Here is a 24,356-nt window from a genome sequence, read left to right as displayed (position 1 = left end):
GGTTGTCTTGGGATCTGGCTGGGATGGGTTAAAATTATTTACATTTCTTCAGCCTACTTCACTGGATCTAGTAGGACTGGACCCGCACGTTACAGGCAGGAGCTGCGAATTCAGAGGCCCTGTCCAGGGTTACTGTGACTTAGCAGGAATAACAGTGTTTAGTGAGAACTTTGGAGACTGTTCCCCCCCCAAAAAAAAAAAAAAAAAATTCACTAGGGTGTTAAAGTAATCTGAAGAAGCGTTCCTTCTTGGGTGTTCCTTTTCCCAAATCCCAGGCTTCTAACTATCCATACAACTCCCATATCTCTAAACAAACAATGCTCGACTCATTTCCTTAGCTTTACACTAGCACCTCTGTGATGGGGTGTTTACCCCACAGAGGTGGGTTTGGGAGGCTAATTAATCCACCTGTTGCATATGGAGGGTGGGCCAGGCCTAATTAAAGATGAATCCCAGCTGGGTCGGAGCTGGGTGCAGCTATAAAGAGCGGAAGCCTGGAGCAGAAAAGGCCTATAGGCAAAGAGTGAAGAAACCCATGGTTGCAGTTTTGGCAACAGAGTAGCCTATGGGGGAACAGGAAGGCTCCTGCAAGCAGAGGAAGACCCTGGATTAGAGCAATTTCCTGTGGCTGATGTAAGAGTAATGGTGTGGAGCCTTGGGAGGTGCTGCTTGTTACAGAGGCCAGGAAGGAGCAGGGGAAAAGGCTGAAGAAAGGCCTGTGGTAGGAAGGAATTCAGGGAGGCAGTGGCAATGTGTCTGACTTGGTTGCCCATCCTAGGATCCTTGCCCTGGGTTCAGTGTAGAGGGTGTATTTGTGTTTCCCTACCAGCCACCTGCCAGGTGGCTTGAAGCCCCCCAACATACAGGGCTCTGGATGATTAAAAACCCTGAGAGTGGGGTGGAAGGACCATGCAGCCACGCTGGATCTGAGAACCAGCTGTAAGGATGCTGGATTTTTTTTATTGGATGATCTGTTACTCCAGAAGCGGGGTGGAACTACAAAGTGACTGGGTGGGAGCATCAAGTTGTGAGACGAGAGATTGTCACAGGACCGGAGCAACTGTTGGTGGAGGGGGCTACAGAAGGAAAGCCAGGAGATGCCCGGGTGAGTCCCCTCTTTTGCAATCCCATTATATTGTTTCCTCTGCTGTGCATGGTGAGATGTGTATGAATTACTTGTTATGAAATGGTATTGCACTACACTGTGCATCTGGTTAAGGGACAATCTATTTCGGTGTTCTGTCTCTGAGACTAGTTGCTTCTGTATGTTTCAAAGGACACACTAAAATCCCCATGATGTAATCACTAGAAACTTCTTCCTGATCTCAGATGGCAATCGTTTATGCCCTGAAGTATGAGGATTGACAGCCTATTTCACTTTATATCAGCCGCAGATGCTGAGTTTATTCATATGTGTCTGAACCTCATATTGAATCTAAACTATTTGCTTCAATAATATCATGGCACAATTAGTTCCGGGGGTTACCTTTACGTTGGGGAGAAAAAAGTATTTTCTGCTCCTTTCCCTATAAGCTTTCAGGAAAGGAATATTGCAGTGTGAGGGTGGAGGGGGTCAGGAAGAAACCAAGACCCAGGTCCTCAGAGCTAGTTTGGTGCCTAATTCACATTAAAATCATGGGTCCAATCAATGGAAGGTAGGTGCCTAAATATTTTTGAGGATCTGGACCTAAGCCAGAGCTGCAGTTTATCTGATACAGAGGTGCTATGGTACTGACTGAAGGGAGATGAAGCTTGATACCATGGTATCAAGTGAGAGTACATGTAATCACCCCTAGGAGAGATCTGTTTACTCCTTAACAGAACACTAATTGGATGTGTAACCTGATACGACTTCTGGGTGCTCCTGGGCTGCAGTAACTAGAGACACCTCTCCTCAAAATGCCCTTTCCACATGAATACCCAATGGATGCCCTGGCCTAACCACACCCAGCAGGAGATGCTGGAGCAGAGTTCTGGCAGAGCTGGGCGGCGGGGGGGAGTTTGACCCATGTGGTCACACGGGGCACTTGGAAACCTGGTGCATATGGGACTGTGGAGTGCTTCAGGGTCCGTCTACTGCACATGGAGAGTTAGGAAGGAGAGTCCAGCATGAATGTTGGGATGGAGCGTGTGTGGGAGAGGAAGACAGGAAGGAGGACTAGATGCAAAGAGGGAGAAAACGGAGTGTCCTGATTGAGAAGGGTGAAATTACAGGGAGGGCGGTGGGAAGAAATTGAAGGAATGGGGAAAGGGGGAGAAGGGTAGCTATGGGAGAACAGCTGTGGTAGGAAGAGAAGGTAATGTATGGAGAGGCAGGGCAGAGGGATGGAAGGAGAGAGACATTAACAGGGTGTCTTCTGCTTTCTTTGTAAGCAGAGGGAAAGTTTATGAATGTTTATTGCTATATTATGTTACCAAAACAAAACAAAACCCAGGCAATGTTTAAACAAATGTATGGCCAGACAGGTTTACAAACCTCACTGGAGGTGTGGCTCACCACAGTCTGCCATAATTCTTCCCCTAAGTGTGTGTGCAACGAAAGGATATTTTCTACAACCATATGTGTAAAATATACTGCATGCACACACCAGTGTGTGTAAATGGAGAACTGTGAAGTTGTTTGAAGTTGAGTGTCCAGTCACCTTGTAATAATGCTCTGCGCTTCTCTGGTGCCTTGCCCTTCTGAGATCTCATAGCACTTTATACACACTAATGAAACAGTACAACACTCCTCTGGGGTGGATACATATTATTATAGTCAACTGGCTTGTGCAACATCACGCAGTGGTGGAGCCAAGAACAGAACCCAGCTCTCCTGACTCCCAGACCTGTGTTGTGATCACTGTGGCTTGCTGTACAGTTCTGTCCGAAACTAACTTGATTTGCGTGTGACTGACCGAGTTATTATGTAATCGTTTTGCTGCATACGTAGGTGGCAGCCTGATTAACATGTGGTAGGAATGTGATTTTAGAGTTGTTAAATCCAGTTCTGACCCTGCTTAACCACTCCTAGCCAGAGGTATGATTAAGCATTTATTTTGGGGCTTAATGAGACCCCCATTTAGGATAGTAATTATTCTGAAAGCGAGCATCTTCCAGAACTGATGTGTGACCTATTCACAGATTGCTTTAGAGAGAAATTAGTGAAATTGTTCAAGGGGCCTAGATTAGCAAACTCTCATCTGAGAAATGGAAACCTGTGATGAAACAATTTGTTCAATTACATTTTTTTTTTTAAATCAAGGAAATAAACCACACCTTAACCTTCTGATTCCAAAGCAGTTCACAAACTGCATGTACGCAAAAATCACTTTCACCCACCGTTGAAAGGCAGTCACCTCTGGGATGGACTAAGGCAGCTATTTAACAGGGCACAGCAAAAACCACACAGTGCTTCTGGACAGGAATTAGAGGATGCGATATCCTAATGAAACCGCTTAGCAGAATGATTCCTGTTGGAATTTTAGTTAGGATACCTATATTCCTATGAAAAGTGCCACGGGATATTTGACAACCACCAGTGGTCAGAAAGAAAGATCCACTCGGGTCTTCCTTTTTCACCTCAATATGTGTGTACTTGGAGTGAGAGAGGAACTAAGTGATGGTCAGAGAGAAAAGGAGGCTTCTATGTTCCAAATTGTAGAATGCTGGATACAAAGGACACTGAGGGCATCCTTGGATTCTGTTGTGATAACTGGGACCACAGATTTTCCCTAATTGTGAGTTTGACTGGAAAAAAGTGAGCGAACATTCATAAAAATGTCGTCCTAACAAATGCTGATGGTGTCTGTTGGAAATTAGGCCTAATTGGTGGATAAAATAATTCCACCCATCAATTCCTTTTGGGGTCCTTAAAGAAACACTGGGAGAAAAACTGGCTGCTGGCGTGAGTTTCAACCTCATGACTGACTGCCACTCCTAGCATCTCCTGTGATCCCTGGGCCTACATCATCCTGATTCTGTGATTGGACCAGAGAGGAGCACTCAGATGACTTCCCCACTTCCACTGGCTCCAGCTGAATCCCAAACACCCGCCTGGGATGCCAGACTTTGTCAACCTTTTTCACTCCCCTCTCCCCGCATGTTCTTTTCCTTCATCACCTTATTTCTTATTCCTCTCTCTCTCCTTTTGCTTCTGTTTAATAACAGTCTGGCTTAGCTGGCCAAGACAGCATATTTCGCAATAAATCTGCAGCTAAAAGCCGTACCCTAAACTGCCTAATGCTGGTACAAGTTTGCCCAGTCTTGGAGTAGCTCTGTGGTGTGCCTGTGTTTCTCTAGAAGTGAGGTTGCAAGTGAAAGTCAACACCAAAGAGAAGCTGCATTTTCTAGCTTTGCTATTCTTTTCCCCCTTTTTTGTGTCTTCATTTGCCTTCTAGGAATTGAGATTGGGTGTTAACAATGACAGCTCCAGCCCATCTTTAACTAACTTCTCTTCCCCCCCCCCAAAGACATGTAGTCATTACCATCTCTAATATCATCTAAAAGAGAGTCAAAGAAGGGGGATGGGGAAGAGTGTCAAATACAGGGAGGTGGGGTGAAGTTCCTTCTAAAGACTCCCTCAAGCTCAAAGGAACAAGAGGTGTTGTTAAAATGAAAGTCTTCTTTCATATTTCACATTTCAAATGTTTTAACTGTTTTTCCTTTTCTGTATCATTAATGAAAGGCCAAAGGGACTTTTAATTGTGTTTGCCATGGTGCTAATCAGGCTTCGGTCTCTGTATTCCAAACCCCGAACCTTGTTTAAAACTGCTTAACGCTGGGCAGTGACTGGGTTATGTTAACACCTTTAGACTCTCCAGGCCCATATATTCCATCTAAATGAACACAGCAATTCTAAGTGATTCGACAGGGTTCTGTGACCGAGTAGCAGAACAGGTGACATCACTATGAGGCAATTCATGGAGGAGAGTCGTCTCTGCACTCGTGCCCACCCCCAGAATTCAAAAACCATGAGTCAAGCTCCCCCAGATCATGACTGGTTTAAAAGTCCTAACATCTCCTTAAATACACTTGGGAGTTTTAAAATCTCCCTTCTGGTTTCCGTGCCTTTAGGTGCACTCATGTCACGTTGTCCTGCTTTGCTCCATGACAAGGAGGGCTGGGAACTTTTGACTTTTTTTATTTTAAAAAGTCAGCTGAGATTCTCTCCTAATCACATCATTGCAGCAGGTGGGACACGAAGGAAAAGCAACTCTCGATTTTTATCTAGTGCTATTGGGTGCAATGCTGCACCTGACAGACTACGCCCTCCTGGGACACAGCGCCCTCCTACAGTTCTGCTGAAGCACTGGCTCAGAACCAACGCAGAATGCTGCCCACTGAATTCCCAGCATCACAGTTTGTGGCATCAGAACTCCCAACCAAATGCTGATTAGTCCAAGCCCTGCTTCGCTTGGGAAAATGGGAGGCAAAAATAGCCTGAGGTAGTGCAGACAGAAATGAGAAAACATTTTCTTCTAAAGTGCCTGAAGACTACGCCCTGGATAATGGGACTATTAACTCAGGTCCGCTTTGCAAAGCAGCCATAGAACTGCTTTGGGAGGCAGCCAATGCTGTAATCTGAAGCAAACTGCCTGCACTTGCTGCCAACAAAAGAACAATTAACATTCAAAAGATCTTAGAAGTTCACTTGAATGCCCCTGTTGGAAGGCCGTGGTGACACAGGTCTCATGAAAAACTCATCTGACCATTGCAGGGGCCATTTGGTCAAAGACCACACAGGAGCCTTTAAAATTAGCCAAAAGACGTTACACTAGTTCAGTCCCCAGCGAAGTCAGCGGTACCACCTGGAGATAAGAGTGAAGGATTCAACCCACTGCTTTTGGGGGGAAACAAACTGTGGCATGCTGTTTTCTCCATTTCTCTTGAGTTTTTAATGAGATACACATTAGTGGAAGACAGCCAAAGACAGCAGGGCAAACTGAACTACTATCATAGTAAGGAGAGGGAACAATCTTGCATTGGCTGGAGGGTAGACTAGCACTAAATGATATCCTTGACTCTTCTCTAGTCAGCATACAAACAGAGACACCAGCACATACACTGACAGTGTCTACTGGTTCAAAGGGATATAGCAGGATCTGGTTTGCCCTGCTATTTGTCTTGGTGATAAAACTTCTGGCACACAAGATTAAAGGGATCCCTGGAATATCAGGGAGTGTCCACAGTAGTGGACAATGTAAAATAACATCGTCTGAAATGTGAGACCCGCTTTAAGTCTCCCAGTTGCCACCCCACTCCTGACTTGAACAACCTCTGTTCAGACATATTGAATGCAACCTAGAAACTACAGGAAATCCTGATTTCACTGAAGTCACTAGGAGTTTTGTCACTTGGTGGGTCAGGATTTCACCTAGTGTAGTCTGCATGATTGACACCAGATGATGAACACCTACGGCAAGGCAATGAATGTATACCAGAGTGAAGTAGTAATGAGTTTGGGAACAACACGCTGGGTAAATTACACATGAAGAAGCTTCACAGATGGATTTTGGTTCATGTCTTGCTTTGTTCTGACTTGCTGTGTTGCTGTCATGTGGTTTGCCTCATGCTCCCTTGCAAGCTTATACTTAATTGACATCTTTTGTTGAATTTGGTATCTTGTTGAATTGATGTCAGTGGAGGAAAAACTCTTGAAGATAAAATGACACTTCTAGAGCAGTGTTTCTCAATGACTGGTGTCCATAGACCGGTCCCAGTCCCTGAGATCTTCTGAGAGCTCCCTGATACAGATGAGGGAGGCAACAAACTGCTCCCTGGTATCAAAAAGGTTGAGAAACACTGTTCTAGAGCATCTTGCACCAGAGCAGCTCAAAAGTAGTCACAAGCACGGGGCTAAGGTTTTCAAAAGTACCAAAATTTCATGTGCCTCCATTTTTAGGATGCTCAACTTTAGGCCCCTTAAAGGAGCCTGAGTTTGTTAGGGTGAGTGTATAGCACTTTCTGAAAATCAGGCCTCATTGAGGGGTCACTTGTTGGGCACCCCAATCTCTAGTCACTTGAAAATCTTGTCCTAACAGATTAACCCTTGGTATCTCCTTGCAAAGCACCTACGTGCCGCTCTTTTTACAGACGGGAGGGCTGGGGAGAAATGAGGCATTGCAAGGTTAAATGACTTGCTCAGTGTCACACAGTGAGTCAGTGGCAGAACAAGCAATAAAACCCAGGTGTCCTGATTCCTAGCCTCTCGAGAATTACAAAGGTCATGGAAAACTAGGGCGAAATGGTGCATAAAGGGAAAGCTGGAATAAACAGGTGGATGACAGCCTCTGCCACCTCCAGATGACCCTGAGAAGTGAAAACTTCTCCCAGGGGAATATCAAGTGTAAACATCATTTATGCGTCACCTGCTTTTACCTGCAGCTCAGCAATTAAAAAAACCTACCTCTGCAGCCATAAGGTAGAAGTGAATTTTATTAGCAGCAAAGAGCCTTCGTGGGCTACAGGGAGCAAATCTGCCCTTACTCGGGATGCTGCTTCAAGGTAATGGACCCGCCACTGCTCACCATGACAGCAGGATACAGTGGCTCTGTGAACGTGGCCAGGAAGCGGTAGATGAGGTTCAGGGTGTTGGTGACACCATAGAAAGTCAGGGAGCCAGCAGCATAGTCCAGGTAGATTCCGATGGTCTTGTAATAGCTGCCCTTCACCACGGTTTGGATGTTGTTGTGCCAGACAGAGAACTTCAAAGAGTCCCACTCCAAGCACCATGAGGTGTCATTCCTGCCGATCAGGTAAAAGATGCAGCTCTTCCCAGTCTTGTGCATGTAACTGTAGGTGGCTCCCAAGCAGACCCACGAATCGGAGACCTCCACTTCCCAGTAATGGCAGCCCTCACACAAACTGCGGGTGCACAAGACCTGTGGCCAGTGGTTGAATCCCTGACAGGACCCGAAGAAAGACTCCAGCAGGATGCCCATGTTCAGCACAGAGTGGGTCTCCTTAAAAAGCAAGAGCTCCTCGCTGGCGGTGTTCGGATCAAAGTTCAGATTGCAGTAGTCTGTTTCACAGGAGGCAAAAGGAGATACATGTTGAACAGCCACAGTGAATCCATTCCTGATGGGTGTGGGAAGGGAGGCGTCAGCCTGAACAGTATGCCCAGTTCAGCTCCCTTCACAAACCAGAAGGATGGGGAATGCTATGACGAAGTGACTGATATCAGCTATGACTCCCATGAAGGTGGCCAGGGGCTGTTTCCTCTCCAAGATGCTTGGGGAGGGACTATGGGGCAGATTTTCTTCACACATACACTGGCGTTATACCAGTGTAACTCCATAGACTTCATTACCGCTAACTGCTGATTCCCCTCCCCCCCTGTGAATGAGAGAGAGAGAGATGCAAGGGCTGCTGCTTGGGTCCTAGACAGCACCGAGCACCCTGCCAGTATTTAAAAAAATTATACCACTCTTGAGAGAAGTACAAGCTTCCCATCTAGCACAGAAGTAGCCTGAAAGAGCTGGTACCATATGGAGCTCCAGATCAGAGCTTCAGCTGTGAATGCAAACGATCTACGTAGGTCATAGTGTATTATCTCGTTTCCTTGTGCTCCCGTCTGTATTCACCTCTTCTCTTACCTTATGCTTATACTGTAAACTCCAAAGAGTTGGGACTATTCTTTTGGTTACGTTTTTATTCAAATAACACCATGAACAGTTTTCATTATTCTTCTGTGTTGTGTCCTTAAAACGTAACATGCCGTGTACGCAAAAGTGTGCTTTCTGTGCTAGACACGTCACATATCTAAGGCTAAAGGGGAGGGGAGGGGGAAAACATGGTGTAATTTGTAGCTGAGAAATAGCATGTGATCAAATACCTGTAGTACACGTGGAAGAGAGAAGAGTCAAGGCTGCATCTTCAACCTTAACTCTAGCATGTACTATCTTCCAAATACTTAACTCTGCAGCCTTAACAATCTCCTCCTTTGTTTTTGTTAAAGTAAAAAAAATAGGTGAGGGGGGGAGAAGATAGGGAAGAGAAGCCCCCAAGAAAACAGGCACTTCCCCTCCAGAACTACTGAAAACTTGCTGACTTTCTCATTGTTACCATGTATAAATATAAAATAAATCAATTGGAATATAAATGTGCTTGCATTCAGTGTACAGTACATAGAGCAATATGAATGTCATTGTCTGTATGAAATTTTAGTTTGTACTGACTTCACTGGTGCTTTTTATGTAGCCTGCGGTAAAACTAGGCAAATATCTAGAGTAGTTGATGTACTCCCTGGAAGATCTCTGTGTACCCCTGAGGATACATGTACCCCTTGTTGAGAACCACTGGCCTAGCTAACCTCCTTCTGTAAGATGTCATGGCTCACATGCATGGTGCATTTTTCAGTCCAGTTTTCACTGAAGCACTTGGACTCTTCTCACTGAGGACCGTTGATATAGCAAAGCTCAATATCTAGCCTGAGCCACTTTGGCTTTAGAGTTGCTTCAAAAACCTGCAAGATTATTATTATTTTTAATAAATGTATTTTCCCCAATCTGATTTTTTTAACAAAATTCATCTGGAAACCAAAACAAAATGTTGGTTTGGTTTTTTTAAAAAATAAATTTCTTTTGAAAGGACAGTTTCAGAAAGCTCTGAATAACCATAAAAATAGGAGTGTAGAATGGATACTTCAGCTTTAACTATAGCTGTCATCTCTTCCATAACAATTTAAATGTCTGCTAAGACATTACATCACCTCTCTTGTCTCTAATCAAGAAGTTTATGCATATAGGGTCCAATCCTGCTCCTTCTGAAGCCAGATGCAAAATCTGTCTTTTCTTTCCTTCCACACCTTCTCCTCCCCCCCCCCCCCCAAAACAAACAAACAAACAAAAAAACAAGCAAACAAACCAAAAAACCCACCACCTAGAACTTTTCAATATTTATGCTGTGGCTAATTTTTTTGCATGTCACTCAGCCAGTGAAAATAGTTCTAGTCAATTTCACTCTCCAGGACAATGCTGCAGTGTTTGGGTTGCAGAGGAAAGCTTTAATTCACACAAAAACCCTTTTGATAATTAAGAAAATTAAAATATTTCTCTTCACTTTAAGGTTTTGTGGATAGGAAAAAATAATTGGTCTCTAACTTTACTCTTACATTTTCTTCTGTGCAATAGCTAACTTTAAATTTGTAACCAATGCTATGATTACTTAATATCACTTTTCCTCCTAACTCCTTTCTATTAGGACATGGTACATCCTATTCATGATAGATCTAGACCACAAAATCCTTGGGCTAGGCAGAGCTGAAGCTTTTTTTTAAAAAGTACTTCTCAGGTATTTTTCAGAGTAGGCGGAGCCACCTGGCTTTCAGCCAGTTCAAGAAGATTCTTTGCTCTGTTCTGAATACAAAGGGCTACTTTTTTATATGGGCCTTAACCCAGCCTGTAATTCTGCAAGCACAGTTTAAATCTACAATTAATTGCAGTTGCAGAAGACAGACGGTAATCATCCAGTTACTTTATTTTGTCCACAAATCAAGTACATAGGCTGCTAAATCTTAATCGCTTGTACCTGCAATTAGTTGCAGTTAGGGGAAAAAACCCACAGGAACAGCCATTTGTGCCTGCATAATTAGAGACAATATTTCAAAAGCAGGCCCACGTTGTTAATAATATTATCTCTCCTCAAAAGCACACTCATGATTATATTAAAGGAACATTGCTAGTATTTGTAAATACTCTTGCTTATATTACAAAAGCTTTACATTATTACAACTGAAAGAATTTAAAAAAATCTAACATCACCTGTTACTATAGGTGTTTTACTTTCTGCACTGCTGTCAGCTAAGACAATTGTCAATTTCACTTTTTAGTTTTGTTTTGTTTTGTTCACTTTTGTTTAGTTCGTAGTCTATTTCAAGTTCTGTTTTATCCAGAAATGCATTGGCACTTGGATTTCAAGAACCACAGAACCTGTTTCCATTAGAGTTTCAAAGCCAATCCATAGAAACATGTCTTTTGATCTCAAGTTCCTGTAAAACTAATTTTTTTTAACAAAACCTAAATTCTGGGTTGAACTTGACCTGATGGCATCCTCTGTGTCTATACTGAAATAGCTCCTGATATCAGTAAAACTACAGGTCAGGCAACCTTTGCTTTAGTCTGAAATTGTTTAAACAAAATGCAACTAGTAAACTGATTGAAAAGACACCCACAAGTTTCCTGCTTTGACAGACATGGGGTGGAAGTGATTTCTGTACTGGTGAGGGCTAGTTTGGCCCTGACGTAGTTTAGAGCAGCCTTGGCTTGTTCTTTAGCTACAACAGCCTCTATGGGCTATTGCACCCCTGTAGAATAGCTGGGTAGGTTTAGAAACACCCCAGCACACCTGCTGGCCTGGCGGTTCTTGCAGGTAGGGTGTGGTGTCACCAGATATTCTGGCTACGTGTCTGCTAGTTAGCTTCCCAACATAGAGGGTGTTTGCGGGGCACCTAATTGCTGATTTGCCAATGAATTTCCCTTAGGAACTCTCTGGAAGCAGGCACCAGGCACAGCACGGTGTTAAAGTAGGTAGTTAGAGAGCCTCTGTTCACATTAGACTGAATGACACACCATGACTTTCACCCATATCAGAATCCTCATGTCTATGAAGTTCCTACACCCATCTAGCCCATCCCACCACTACCTGCCCAAAGTGTTACTTGAATAATACTTGGCACTTTTCTAGCACCTTTCATCTGAAGATCCCCAAGAACTCGACAAGCGTTTACTAAAGAAGCTTTAACCCTGTGAAGTAGGTAATCACCATTGTCCAAATGGGTGAAGCTGAGACATAGTGGCCTACCCAGGGTCACCCAAACAGCCAGTGTCGGAGCTGGGGAAACCCCCTGACATCCTGACTTCCAGTCCCATGCTCTGACCACTAAACAATGCTTCCTTTTAGAGGGGAAGTGCTCTCCATTAAGAGCCAGTCCTGCCCTCATTTAAATTACAGCAGAACTCCCATTTCCAGCAGTGCAGGGATCCGATCCTTAGATTACCCGCTCTTTGGGGCAGGGACTCTTCATTCCTGTCTGTACAGTACCAGCCCGGCGTTTGCACTTTATAAGTAGCTAGATTGGATTCCACAAGGCCACTACTGTTGCCTGACTTCCGTTGTTTCTAGAGTTCTGCTGCACTAGCCAAAGTGGCACGTGTCTGCTCCACACAGCTCCTGTTGCTCTCACAATAAATATCTTGCTGCATCTTTTTTGCTGGTCTGCCCAGTCTTGAGTCAAACTATAGCAACTTCAGCTTGCTGAGTTCCTTCTGTTGAGGATGCTCTCAACTCTGCCGGTTACACTAGTCCATCCCCAGAAGCCAAAGAAAAGACTATGGGAAAGAAGGTCAAGGAACATAGTATAGCCACCTACATTTCAGGAGGTTCTTCCTGTCCACGTCGGCTGGTAATACCTCGTAGGGCTGCATTGTTACTCCTGTAAGACGAAAGAGACACAGCAAATGTTTATGCTGCTTGGGCAGCGCCCGTGGATGTGTGAGCTTTGGCTGAGGTGGGTGGTATGGGGGGGGAAGCCACCACCTTCCACTTGGGACCTTTGTCCCTCTCCCAAAGTGAAATGTTCTACAGGTTGAAAAATGTTCAGTTAAAGTAACTGCCCCCTAATTTTTTCATTTTCACCCGTGTCTCTGCATTTGTGTGTTCCTGAGCAGGGCTGGACCCAGAAATCCTGAAATACCACAAGAGAGGCTGTTCTTACAGTTCCAGAGAGGGAGCCATGTTGGTCTGTTTTTAGCAAAACAGCGAGAGTTCTGTGGCACCTTAAAGACTAACAAATTTATTTGGATGCATCCGACGAAGTGGGTTTCTGCCCACAAAAGCTTATCCCCAAATACACTTGTTAGTCTTTAAGGTGCCACAGAACTCTCGCTGTTCTTACAGTAGTTCCCAGCCCAGCCAGAAATCTTAGAAGTGGATAGTGCAGTACAAAATACACATTTTGGAGGGAGATCTGAGACTGGGAGTGTGGTGGAGCCCCCTGCAAGCGGTAACCAAGGCTGGTGGAAGCCAGATCGTGACTAAAGAGTGGCGGGCAGGCTGCAGCTATACACAGACACTCAGGGTGTGACTTGCATGCTGTTTGTGAGCAGCCTGGGGGGGGCACTATAGCAGCAAAACATTGAGAGGTGCCCAAGGTTGCAGAGCAGGGGTGACAAAGCCCCTCACTAGTCTGGATTGCACCCCTAAATGTCCTTGTGGTGGAGTCAACAGGATTTATACACAGCTTGCTATTTTAAATGAGGTTCAAGCACTTTAAGCACTGGTGTCTGTTTTAAGTGAGTCTGAAGCGTGGTGGCTGAGAACAGCCAAAGGTTTTATAGTTTGTTTTCGGTTTGCGTATTTCGTAAGGGAAATTGAACAGTAAAACAAATCTGAGCGAATACCAGCGAAGCATCGATAAAGCTAAGGCTGGCCAGGCTGGAGAAAACACCAGCACCCCCCAGGTCGGCTGATAGCCACTGGAGGATGGTATGTAAAGGCAGTGGGCCTGATCCTCAGTTGGTAGAAATTGTCATAGACCCATTGAAGCAAATGGAGCTTTGCTGATTTTCACCAGCTGAGGATCTGGTCTGGTTACTGAAGGGGAGGGACAGTCCAGTCTGACTGGAGCAAGAAGAGAGAGCCCGCACCCTGGACTCTAGCCCCCTTTTTAGTGCCACAGTCTAGACATTAGTGGGACGACACTGGTGGCTGATAGCACATTCTCCAGGCAAAAGCATGAGCACTAAATGGGAAAGGGAGCTGGGGGAGGTGATTGGACTCAGCGTAGGAACAATAGCCCAAAGATGAGCAGTCACTGGCTCAGGGTCTCCTCAACAAAGGCCTGTGAGGGAAGAGGGAGGTTATCGGACCTGATGGATACACAAAATGATGGGGAACAAAGCCGTTCCCAGCCAGTGGGTGATTAGGTAGTTAAGGAGTTCGAGACAGAATCTTTCGGTCTCTTGCTCCATAAAGGGCTCCACTTGATCTCCCAGTTGAAGGCTGGTGGTCACAGGTGCCATCTTTGAGTGCTCTGCAAAGCAGCACTGAGGGAGCCAACCTACTTATTGTCTAGACCAGCCGGCTATAAGTTCATATCCACTCTTGAGAGGAGGAGGGGGGCTTCGTGGGAGGAACTGGTGACTGACCTAGATTGGAGAGGAAGGGGATATTCTGGAGTCACGGCCGTGTCCATCCTGGCCTATAGTCAATGACAAAACAGAATTCCCCATTGAAAACGTGGTGAGGATGGGGTATTCTCCATTTCAGCCTCTAAAAATGTATATGCCAATACCAGAGCTGTGTGCCAAGAGTCCAGTAAACAGGATGGTTTCCCGGCACATCCAAAGGCACTGGAACCTGGGAATGCATTGCACGGAAAATCCCTTGGGGGAGGGGTGGGGCGGGGGAACATTCAGATCTCCATGGAAGAAGCTCACTCACCTTTCATGAGGATTTTATTGATGAAGCAGAGGCCAACCATCACGAGCTGAGCCTTCAGGTCACCCAGATTCTGTTTAAGGCTGACAAAACTTGAGCACTCCTCACACTTCAGACTGAGCACAGGTTCAGGGCAGGCTCCCAACTTCTTGAGCTTTGGGAATTCCTAGCAGGGCAGAGATCTTTTTTTAAAAAACAACCCCTCACCATTCGTTGAAATCATGCCACAGGGCCAGATGTTGACGCCCTTACTTACATGGACTAGCACCTTACTCCACACCGTGAAAGGGACTGCTGGTGGAGTAAGGAGATACTAAACCGCAGTAAGCGTACTGGAATCTGGCCCATAATGAATTTCTTTAACTCGGCAGTCACACCCTCGTTCCTTCCTCAGTGCTGATTGGTGAATGTATGAAGGGGTACGTGTGAAGAGGACCATTGTGTTTAACCTTCAGCCGTTCTTTCAGAACTGTATCTAGGCATTTGGGAGGCTGCTATTTGTGCATATCCAGCGGTCTTGTGTTTTTGCAAAAGGTTTGAAACCATACTGGAAATCTCTGCAAGGTCTATGTGTGCAAAAGGATGTGGCACAGTTAGTACAGCCTGAGTGAGGGTGTCTATATGCAGCTGGGTGACATTCACCGTAGTGCAGTGAGCCCCCTCTGCAGCCTATGCACCACTTAAGTTCTCCTTACACCCTCAAAATAGGGTTTAAGTAGTGCATGGGCCTCTGCACAGAGTGGAATTCACCCTTTATGGAGGACTTGTTTGGATGAAATAGCAAAACGACAGCCATTTGAACTGCCAGGACATGGTTCTTTCCTCCATTTTGATGGAGTCTTTGTTATCCAAGTAAATCCTCGTGGATTTTACTGAAACATTGACTTGTTTTTGGTGTTAGGAAAAGTTCCCCGCTACCTCAGGACATAAGCATGCTGCAGTCCAGAAAAAACAAACAGTTGCCCTTTAAGCAAGGATTAGTATCGTATGCAAGAAAGACTATTAACAGCTTGATGTGGCTTCTGTGCTTGTCTAATTTGTTATTGTCTCACTGGCAGATTTATTTCCAAAGCTAAAGAGGTTTGTTAAAAACAAAGTGAGTTTTAAGCCTCTCTAGATTTGGAAATTTGGTCTGGTTCCCTTAACTTCAGTGGGGCTATGTTGATTTACACTAGCTTTGAATTAATTCCAGAGAACCAGCTCCATTCCCAGAAGAGGCTAAGGTCATGTCGCTTGGGGGGTCATTGCAAACCTTCAAATGGAATTCGTGGCGAAAGAAATTCCCCGTTTTGTACCCAGTTAAATGAAGAACCAGGCAAATACGTTTGTTTACCCAACATGACATGGCCAAGCTTTTGGGTGCACAATGTTCCTCATAAATGTTTGAATTAGAAGATTCCCATCTGTTGATTTCCATGTACAGCCTGCAGTAAAATATGTTGTTCAGGGTGTTTCTCTTGTCCCTACCTTCATTCCAGCTGCTCTGCAAAACCTGGTGGTGTCTGAGCATTTATATTGGTTACCTCTTTTCTCTTGACCAGACCAGAACCTGCCAACCTTTAAACATGTTTAGTAATGAACTAAATATTTAGTGTCCTTGGACTCCAGAGCTCTGAGTTCAATCTCTGCGATGTGAACTTGGGTAAGTCTTTTACATTCCCCAGGCCTTGGTTTCCCATCTATAAAATGGGGATAACTCCTCGTCTATTTGGACTGTAAGTTTTCTATGGCAGAGGCTGTTGCTTTCTATGTGTCTGTGGTGTGAGGTGATCCCATAGTGCAAACTAATAATAGCAGCTTCCAGGAGTAAGGCCAGAAGGGGTGTCTGTGGTGTCTAGTCTGATCTCTGGCATGACACTGGCTATAGAACTTCACCCAGTAATTTCTGCATCAAGCCCCCACCTTCTGTTGGAGCTATAGATCTGGTCTTGATTTAAAGATTTTTTTTTTAAGTATAATTATCTAATGTCAGCATTTTGCTAAAATAAAGGAAATGCAAGTAGACTGTTCTGCATTTGAAGTCTATTTTACCCCTTCACATCACTCTGATGGCAGCAGTGATATTGTAACTAGTACTATTTTGAGATAACTATTGCATAAAGAGATCCTGATATTTCCCCCTATCTTACTCCTCCATGTGGTTCTGCTTCCGGGGCTGATGAAGTGCACATGATAAATACAGATTGGTGCAGTAGTAAGGGCTATAGGGTGCTCACAGCTGCTCTAACCTTAGGGTGAAGGCGGAGATCTGATTCTCAGCTCGAAGACGTGCCTACGCTATCTCCCGTTGAGCTAGTGTGCTGAAAATAGACGAGCTGCGGCAGCACGAGTGGCAGGGATGGACTTGCTGCCCTTGTCTGTGCCTACCCTGCCCCTTGAGTCCATGCCCATCCTGTCCCTTGTGCTGTTCTGGCTAGATGCTATTTTTAGCATGCTAGCTCTCTTCAAGCTACCATGCCTATGTATCCTCAAGGATACTGTAAGGACTAATACAGGAAAGCAGACTGAGGATCTCCTCAGCTACTCCAGCCATAGTCCCTGCTCACCAAAAGTCGCTATAGGAAATGTACCGCTACTCTGCCTGCCTGCAGCAGAAGTAACTGCAGGGAGGAGTGGATGATCTGGATGCTAAGCATGGGGCAGAGCTGGGCCATACTGATGGGTGCAGTTTACTGTGGTCACAGGGTGACATCTACCTGCAGGAACTGTTGGTCACTTGCATTGTCGAGGAGGTTTGTCAGCCAGAGGTTCTGCTTGTTGAGGTCTGCAAGCTTTCCTTGTTTCTGCTGAATGGAATTCCCCAGCTGGAGTAGGGCTGCTCTCTCCTCCTTGTCCAAAAACTCCAGTACCTTCACCTGCATTCGTTTGATCTCCTTTATAATCTCAGCAAAGCTTTCGTTCACCTCGTCTCTTGAGTTCTTGACCACTTTCTGGGTGGGAAGGACACATGTTGCGGTCACTGATCTTTGTGGGACACCCGATGCGCTGACACTCTCCCCAAAAGTGCCCTCACTTTCTGCAAGAAGGTCCTGGACCATTGGCTCAGTAAATAGGATAACCAGAGGAAAAGGCCTTTTCCCCCCTAGGAGAGCTTACAGTACTTTAGTGTAGCTTCTGATGCCCTTAGCGCATGCTGAGGGATAGCTTACTATGCAAGGGAATCACTCCCACTGCCTCCTCAATAGGTTAGGCTTAGGGGATCAGACTCTGACCCTTTGTGATCCTGCCTTGTAAGCGTCTTGGGGCAGGGACAGTCTTTCTGGTTTTGTTTGTACAGTTCCTAGCACAGTGGAGTCCTGGGCCACACCAGGGGCTCTGGCAATACGAACAAATAACAATAAAAAGGAATAACTTTATTTCTTCCTTGGAAAATCTTCCAATATTTTCTGTACTGTACACACAGAAATGTCATGGAGTTGAGGGTCTCTTTGCTTGATCAGTTACAATGAAAGACGCTAATGCTAGATACATCTGAGGGTAAAGACCACCCCCCCTCGCCACCCCGTCTCTGGGTCCCATGTGACACGGTGGCTCTTGTTTCAACATCCACCATATTAGAGAGACCCTTTGACAATCTGATGTTTGGGAATTAATTTGGGTCCTGTTGAGTCATGTACTAGAATGGAAGCAGCAGTTTTACCGTGAGATAGATCACCCTCCCTTTGTGTTTGTGGCTGTCTGATGCCATCATCAGGATCTGGTTTCCCACATTGGCTTGTATTCTCTTGGCCTCCACCTGGAATAGGAAGAATGAACATATTTACATTCACTGTAAATATATCATCACCGATATGTTGGGTTCCATGGATTCCATGCCTACACAAAGGCAAAATTCTCTGCAGAAGCCACTTCTCACTGCGAACCTGTGCTCCCAAATCTCAGCTTTCACTTAAAAAGAAGGGGGGGGAAAAAAAAGATCAAGTTCTGATGGTTGCGAAGAACACCTTAACAAAAACTTAATAATTTGGTGCAGTGTTGTCCTGAATCTGAGCCGGCCTGCAACAAGAGTTCTGAGGTGTCAGCTACCCCCATTCATCAAGGGAGTGTTCAATCTTGATTTAAATATTTAAAGAGGCTAATTTACATATCAGTATTCTCAGTAGTTTCCCTGCTAGTCACTAACAAAAATGTCCAGCTAATGGGCCAGATCCTCAACTGATATAAAGTAGCATAACTCCGTTAATGCATATTTTTCATTTTATGTCGTCTTTTCCATTTCCAAGCATTTTAGAATCAGTAAGACTGGTCAAAAATCTTCCATTAATTTTTTTTATAGGGTGAAATTGGGTTTTTGACTAAACAAATGTCAGCCTTTCATGGAAATATTTGGCTTTTCAATGGAAAAAAAACCCAAATCAAATGCCTGAAAACTGAAATATTTAATTCAGATATGCCCCAGCAGTGCCTCAAGGGAGTGGTGGCTTAGGTGCCTCATGCTGCCATGAGGCACCAGGAACCAGGACTCCCATAATGCATTATCTCCTCCTCAACAATGGGGCGACTGTGGTGCATCAAGGGAAATGTAGTCTTGTTGGGGAGCCTGGCCCATAGAAGAGACTGGGGACATGAAGTAACCAGACTACAACACCCATGAGGCATTGCAGCAGCATTTCCAAATTGAAATTTTTTGGATTTTGTTTTTTTTTCACTGACAAGTAGAAACTTCCTGGAGAAGCGTGTTTTCTGGCCAGCCTTTGGAGTCCAATGGGGCAGCTGTTTAGCTGTTTAGCACGGCTAATACTACACAACAGGTCAGGTAGGAAAGTGAAGATTATCGTATCCACTGGAAACTGGAGAGGGTATTTAGGTTGGGTGAATGTAACTGGTCAAAGAAGAAACCTGGCCAGGACACAGGAGCTAATGTTCCTAATTCTTATGAAATGAGGCTTTTCATGACCACAAGTGAGCCTTGAATTTACATCTCATCTGAGAGGTGGCACTTTTAGCAGCACAATCCCACCTTCCTGGTGTGTTGGGTCAGTAATAACCCCAAAGGAATGCCAGCTTCACAGCCTCTGGTAGCAGCCTGGGTTTTCTGGGTAGCCTCCCATCCAAATGTGATTAACAATAATAGTATAATTCAGCGGTTCTCAACCTTTTTTTCCCCGAGTACCACTCTGGCCAGGTACAGTCAGGTCAAATGGTACTGTACCCGACTCAAGTACCATTTGGGAAATAAAGGGGGGGGGGGGAAGCTTGCGGTGGCTTACATAGGGGAAACGATGCCTGCCGCCAAAACCCTTCCGCCGTTTGCCCATTTTCGGCGGCAAGGTTCCGCAATGGCGGGTGGGAGGGCACTTACGGCGGCGGATTCGGCAGCGCGGTACGGCTCGCGTACCACCCAGCCCTCTCGTAAGTACCTGGTGGTTGAGAACCGCTAGTATAATTATCTATCATGTTGTACAGTGCACCATAAATTCAAGCCATGCTTTATGGAACATGGCCCCGTCCTGCAAAAAGTGCCTTGTGCGCAGACCTCTACACCCCTCACAAAGCACCTTTTGAATTCGGGGCCCTCCAGTCAGAGTTCTCCCCTATTTTTGAGAACATACTGCCCAGGCCTGACCCTCCTCGGTCCAACCTCTAACAAGCTCACGTAGTTGGGGAGCATGACTGCAGAAAAGCATCTGGCAATTTCTCAGCTCAACTCCCTGCTGATTACAAACCTGATGAAACGCAGACGCTCAAAAACCAATGTTCCAGCTGGTGCATTCGCCAAGCCTGTCCTTGGATGCTATGATAAATGAAAGATCAACTGCAAATTAACTTTAGCCCAAAGGAGCAGATCAACAAATAGCCCTGCTTCTGCTTCAGTAGTTCCATGCAGATGCACATGTCTAAACAACCAGCAATAGGATTGACAGGAATACCTGGATCTCTTATTATTGATAAGCTCTCAGGACTAGCTCATCTGCTGTGACTCAGCATAGCTTCATTGATGTCAATGGAGCTGTGCTAATTTACACTAGTTGAGGATCTTGGCCCCCAATACAGATATAAAAGAGCAAAGGCAGAATATCCTGAGTTACAACCTGTTTCTGCCACACGTCACGGCTGAGCAAAAGCTCTCCTCAGTGTTGCTTAATGATTGTTTTCTTTAAGGCCCTGGCTCCTGGAGTCAAGCTGATGTGTGATGATTTCAGCCTTCTTCATTCTTAAAGAAAAAGTAAGTTTCTAGCCCTCATGGCTGTGGAGACAGCTTCAAAATGTAGAAGGCAAATAAAAAAAAAAAATCTATTATAATAATTATAAAATCTATTATTTTTACATAATCTCATGATGTGTGGCAAGCTGGACTCATGCTTTTTGAACATTTGGGGTTGGCAATACTGTCTCCTACCTATTCTGCGTGCTCTTCTATACCCATTCTAGGTCCCCATAACGGCAACCTGAGCATCAGTTTTATTACCCCTTGCCTCCAGCACTGTCAGATCTCTACAGAGAAGGCAACCACTGCCAGGAATCTGCTGTGAACGGTTGCCTTTATTCCATGGCAAGATAAGCCTGCTTAAATCTCCTTGCTGAGGCCAGGGAGGAGTTCTGTAACCTCCATCCCTGTATGGCTTTGCCTGGTTGGCTAGGTGCCCTAAAGAGAGGTTTTGGCTTCCTCTGAAGCATCCGATGAGGCCACTGCTGGAGACCGGATCTTATGGGGAGTTGTTCGATGGCATGTAAATGCCCAATTCCCACTGACGTTTAGTACCTTTGAGAATCTCTCCCTGTGTTCCTAAATGTGATCAGTTACATGTCTCAGGCCATTTTAGTTAGATTTTTTTTATTTTAAATGAAAAAGTGGCACTGAGGACCTGGATACTGCAGGCAGGAAGTACTAGATGTGTAAAAGAAATGGGCTTGTGACAAGGGGCATATGGGAGTGCTTTAAGCACATGCTGTTGCAAAGAAAAGACACCTCTGTCACTTTTCCAAAGCTCTCAGCAATGGCCTTACTTTGCTCTGACTGAACTCAAGGCAAGTTTTACCATGAACAGTGAGTGCTTCTGAAAATCCCATTCAATGTATTTATACCAGGCTACTGGCTCCTCACCAGGGGCCATCTTGGGTTTATTTCCCTTCTTTGTAGTATTCTGAAGTACAGAGAAGATTTATTCCTTCCAATCCCCATCCCGCTCCCTTTTGTCCCTTTTGTCTCTACTCCAAACGAATCAGGAAGCGCTAAGCTGTTGGAGAACATAATGGGATCCCCTCCCACCCCCAAGAATGCAAAATTCCATTCCGTGGTTTCCTCCTAGACACGTCTTATGTCCCTGTGCAGGGGCCTGTCTTGAAGCTTCCCCAAAGAGAGGTTAGGGAAAGGAGTCCACCCCTCATCAAGTTCCAGTCTCTTATCCTTCTCAGAGGCCTTCATTTGTTCAGATGATGAAGATGTGGAAGGCCAAGCTGAGGTGGACTGGCCTTGACCCAACTTAGTGAAGAAATGCATCTTACTATCAATAAGAAGAAAGGCATTTTTCCCCCCCACTCCTGGCGGGTGGTGGGGCTTGGCACACATGCTCTCCCTGGTTGACCAAGGCATGGATTTATACGATCAGTTTTTCCTAGGGAATAACTGAGGTCTCCCAGTCTGCATGCCAGATTTTAAAAAAATCTGGGAATCCACCACCCAATTAGGAACTTGTTGCAGGCATTTTAGACAAGCTGCTCTGGAATCGAGTATAAATGTACTTGCTCTCCCAAGAGATGCATCTGCTTTAACATCTCTGGAATCGCCTGGAAGGAGACTGGGAACTAAATATACAGAGGGGGTGTCTCTACTAAAGGCCTGATCTAATTCTCATTGAAGTCCATGGACCCAGACCCTCATGTGGGGTAAATTAGCTCAGTGCTGCTGATCTCACCCATAGTTATCCCACAGATTCCAGGGGCAATTGCATCAGGCTATGAGTGAAGAAACAGTTGCAAAGTCATTAACTATAGATACTGACGGGTTGTCCTGCTTGTCCTTCCCTTTCCTGTTGCTTCAGCCAGACGTCTGCTAAAGATGTGACCTCGGTGGTGTAACTAATCATTCTAACCAGAGGGCTGGGATGGCTCGTTTGTGTCAGTGCAAGTATTTGCACAGGTGTTGCAAGTGTAAGGGCTTCCAAACACTGGTTCCTTGCCCTGCTTTTTATGTAGTGTAGACAGGACTTTATTTTAGATTTTAATATCTGCTTTTGTAGAAGACCCCACTCCTCTTCCTTATCCAGACCCCCTCCCCTTAGTCTGGGCTCAGAGGAACAGAGATGTACATACTTACTGCTTTCCTGGCTCTTTCCTCCTGTAGTGGGATTGCATCATGGTTCTTGTGCTCCTCCCGGATGCAGGTGTAGCAAACTAACCCACCCTCCGTCCTGCAGTACAGCTCCTGCAGCTTGTGATGCTTCTGGCACAGCCTGGTTTTCAGGTCACCCATGGGTTCCAGCAGCTCGTGGTTCCTGAAAGTTTTATCTTCGTGGTGCAATTGGGTATGGTTTTCACACAAGGAGGCCATGCACTGCAGGCAGGATTTGATGGACTTCACTTTCCTAGAGGAGCAGAGATCGCAAGGAATGTCATTTGGACCAGCCAGGGGAAGCTTGGCTGTCGCCTGAGCCTCCTCCCGGGCAAACTTTTCTGCTATTTCTCCAAGGCTGATGTTTTTGCGGAGTCGAGGACGTGAGCTGAAAGGTTCTCGGCACTGTGGGCAGTAGGGGCACTCCCCGATCACAGCTTGGTGGTCCCAGTAATCCTGCAAGCAGTCCATGCAGAAGTTGTGCCCACAGGCAGTGGTGACGGGGTCCGTGAACACCTCCAGGCATATCGGGCACACGATGTTGTCCTCAAGGAAAAAAAAATTTGTGTTGCTCATGGTGACAGAAGCCTCAGTTGGAATGCTGCCTTCCAGATCCGGATATCTAGCGCTCTGGAAAACTTGAAACAGACACAGGTTTAATCATTATATTCATCTGCCAATGCACTGGGTGAAAAATGATTAATAGATTTGTAACATTTTTATAAAGCTAGATGTTCTGATGTGAGATGTAATGAATAGATTTTTTTTTAAGGCAAGAAGGGACCATTCTGATTCTCTAGTATGGCTTGGATTATGCAGGAGGTCAGAACTTCTGGTGGAACTAGGACATATCTGTTAGAAAGCCATCCAGTCTAGAATTGCAGACCTCAATTGATGCAGCATCCATAACATCCATAGGCAAGGTGTTCCAATGGTTAATTACCTGTGTTAAAAACTTGCACCTTATTTCCAGTTTGAATTTGTGTAACTTCAGCTTCCAGCCACTGGATCTCATTACTCCTTTATCTGCTAGGACCAGAGCCCTCTCACTTCTGTTAACTTGTCTTTGTATAAGTGGGTGGGTTCTTAAAGGCATGTGGCCCTTCTTTAGCCTCTTTCATTTAAAGATCTCCATGTATTTCCTAGATATTATCACAATTGTCACAATCACTGAATTAAATATTTAGCATTGTCCCCAGTTTACAGCTGTGGACACTGAGGCACAGAACAGTTGAGTGACTTTCTCACAGTCACTGAGTACGTCTACACTGGGATAAAAGACTCATAGCACGGCTGCTGCTGGCCTGGGACAGCAGATGCAGGCTCACAGCACCCGGCCCGTGGGGCTATAAAATAGCAGTGTAGATGTTCGAGCCAGAGCCTGGGCTCTTAAGACCCAGTGAGCAGGGGCAGTCTGTCTCCAGGCTCCATCCCAAGCCTGAATGTTTACACCATTACTTTATAGACCTGCAACCTGAACCCTGCATCGGCTGCCCTGGGCTCTGAGACTGTGCTGTGCATTTTTTTATCACAGGGTAGATGTACAAGCTGAGAATAGAAGGCAGGAGTCCTAGGTCCCAAGCCCTTCTCGCTCCATAGATGTACTGCTCCGTATCTAGGCAAATACACTTCTGCTTGAGCAGCTCCTTTCCATGGAGCAGCCTGT

At 45.3% G+C, this 24,356-nt stretch overlaps 1 protein-coding gene and 1 long non-coding RNA gene across 2 annotated transcripts in view; one reads left to right on the top strand and one right to left on the bottom strand.

Moving 5' to 3' along the window:
* Window positions 1-519: 519 nt before the first annotated feature.
* Window positions 520-24,356, top strand: part of LOC137152688 (uncharacterized) — a 27,607-nt gene continuing 3,770 nt past the window's right edge. The window contains exons 1-2 of the long non-coding RNA XR_010919571.1: window positions 520-633; window positions 984-1,105. This is a non-coding gene — a long non-coding RNA (uncharacterized lncRNA). The remainder of the gene's footprint in view (window positions 634-983; window positions 1,106-24,356) is intronic.
* Window positions 7,438-24,356, bottom strand: part of LOC137152686 (E3 ubiquitin/ISG15 ligase TRIM25-like) — an 18,745-nt gene continuing 1,826 nt past the window's right edge. The window contains exons 2-7 of the mRNA XM_067547519.1: window positions 22,676-23,328; window positions 18,059-18,154; window positions 17,115-17,348; window positions 14,422-14,584; window positions 12,350-12,412; window positions 7,438-8,002 (exon numbers count right to left, since the gene is read on the bottom strand). Coding sequence (XP_067403620.1) covers window positions 7,464-8,002; window positions 12,350-12,412; window positions 14,422-14,584; window positions 17,115-17,348; window positions 18,059-18,154; window positions 22,676-23,266 — 1,686 coding nt within the window. The 5' untranslated portion in view covers window positions 23,267-23,328 and the 3' untranslated portion in view covers window positions 7,438-7,463. The remainder of the gene's footprint in view (window positions 8,003-12,349; window positions 12,413-14,421; window positions 14,585-17,114; window positions 17,349-18,058; window positions 18,155-22,675; window positions 23,329-24,356) is intronic.

Source organism: Emydura macquarii, unplaced genomic scaffold (genome assembly GCF_026122565.2).
Source record: "Emydura macquarii macquarii isolate MOO-44397 ecotype Brisbane River unplaced genomic scaffold, CSIRO-AGI_Emac_v2 contig_1230, whole genome shotgun sequence".
NCBI lineage: Eukaryota > Metazoa > Chordata > Testudines > Chelidae > Emydura > Emydura macquarii.
Note: the sequence above shows the minus strand (reverse complement) of the source record. Positions and strands in the feature narration are given on the sequence as shown.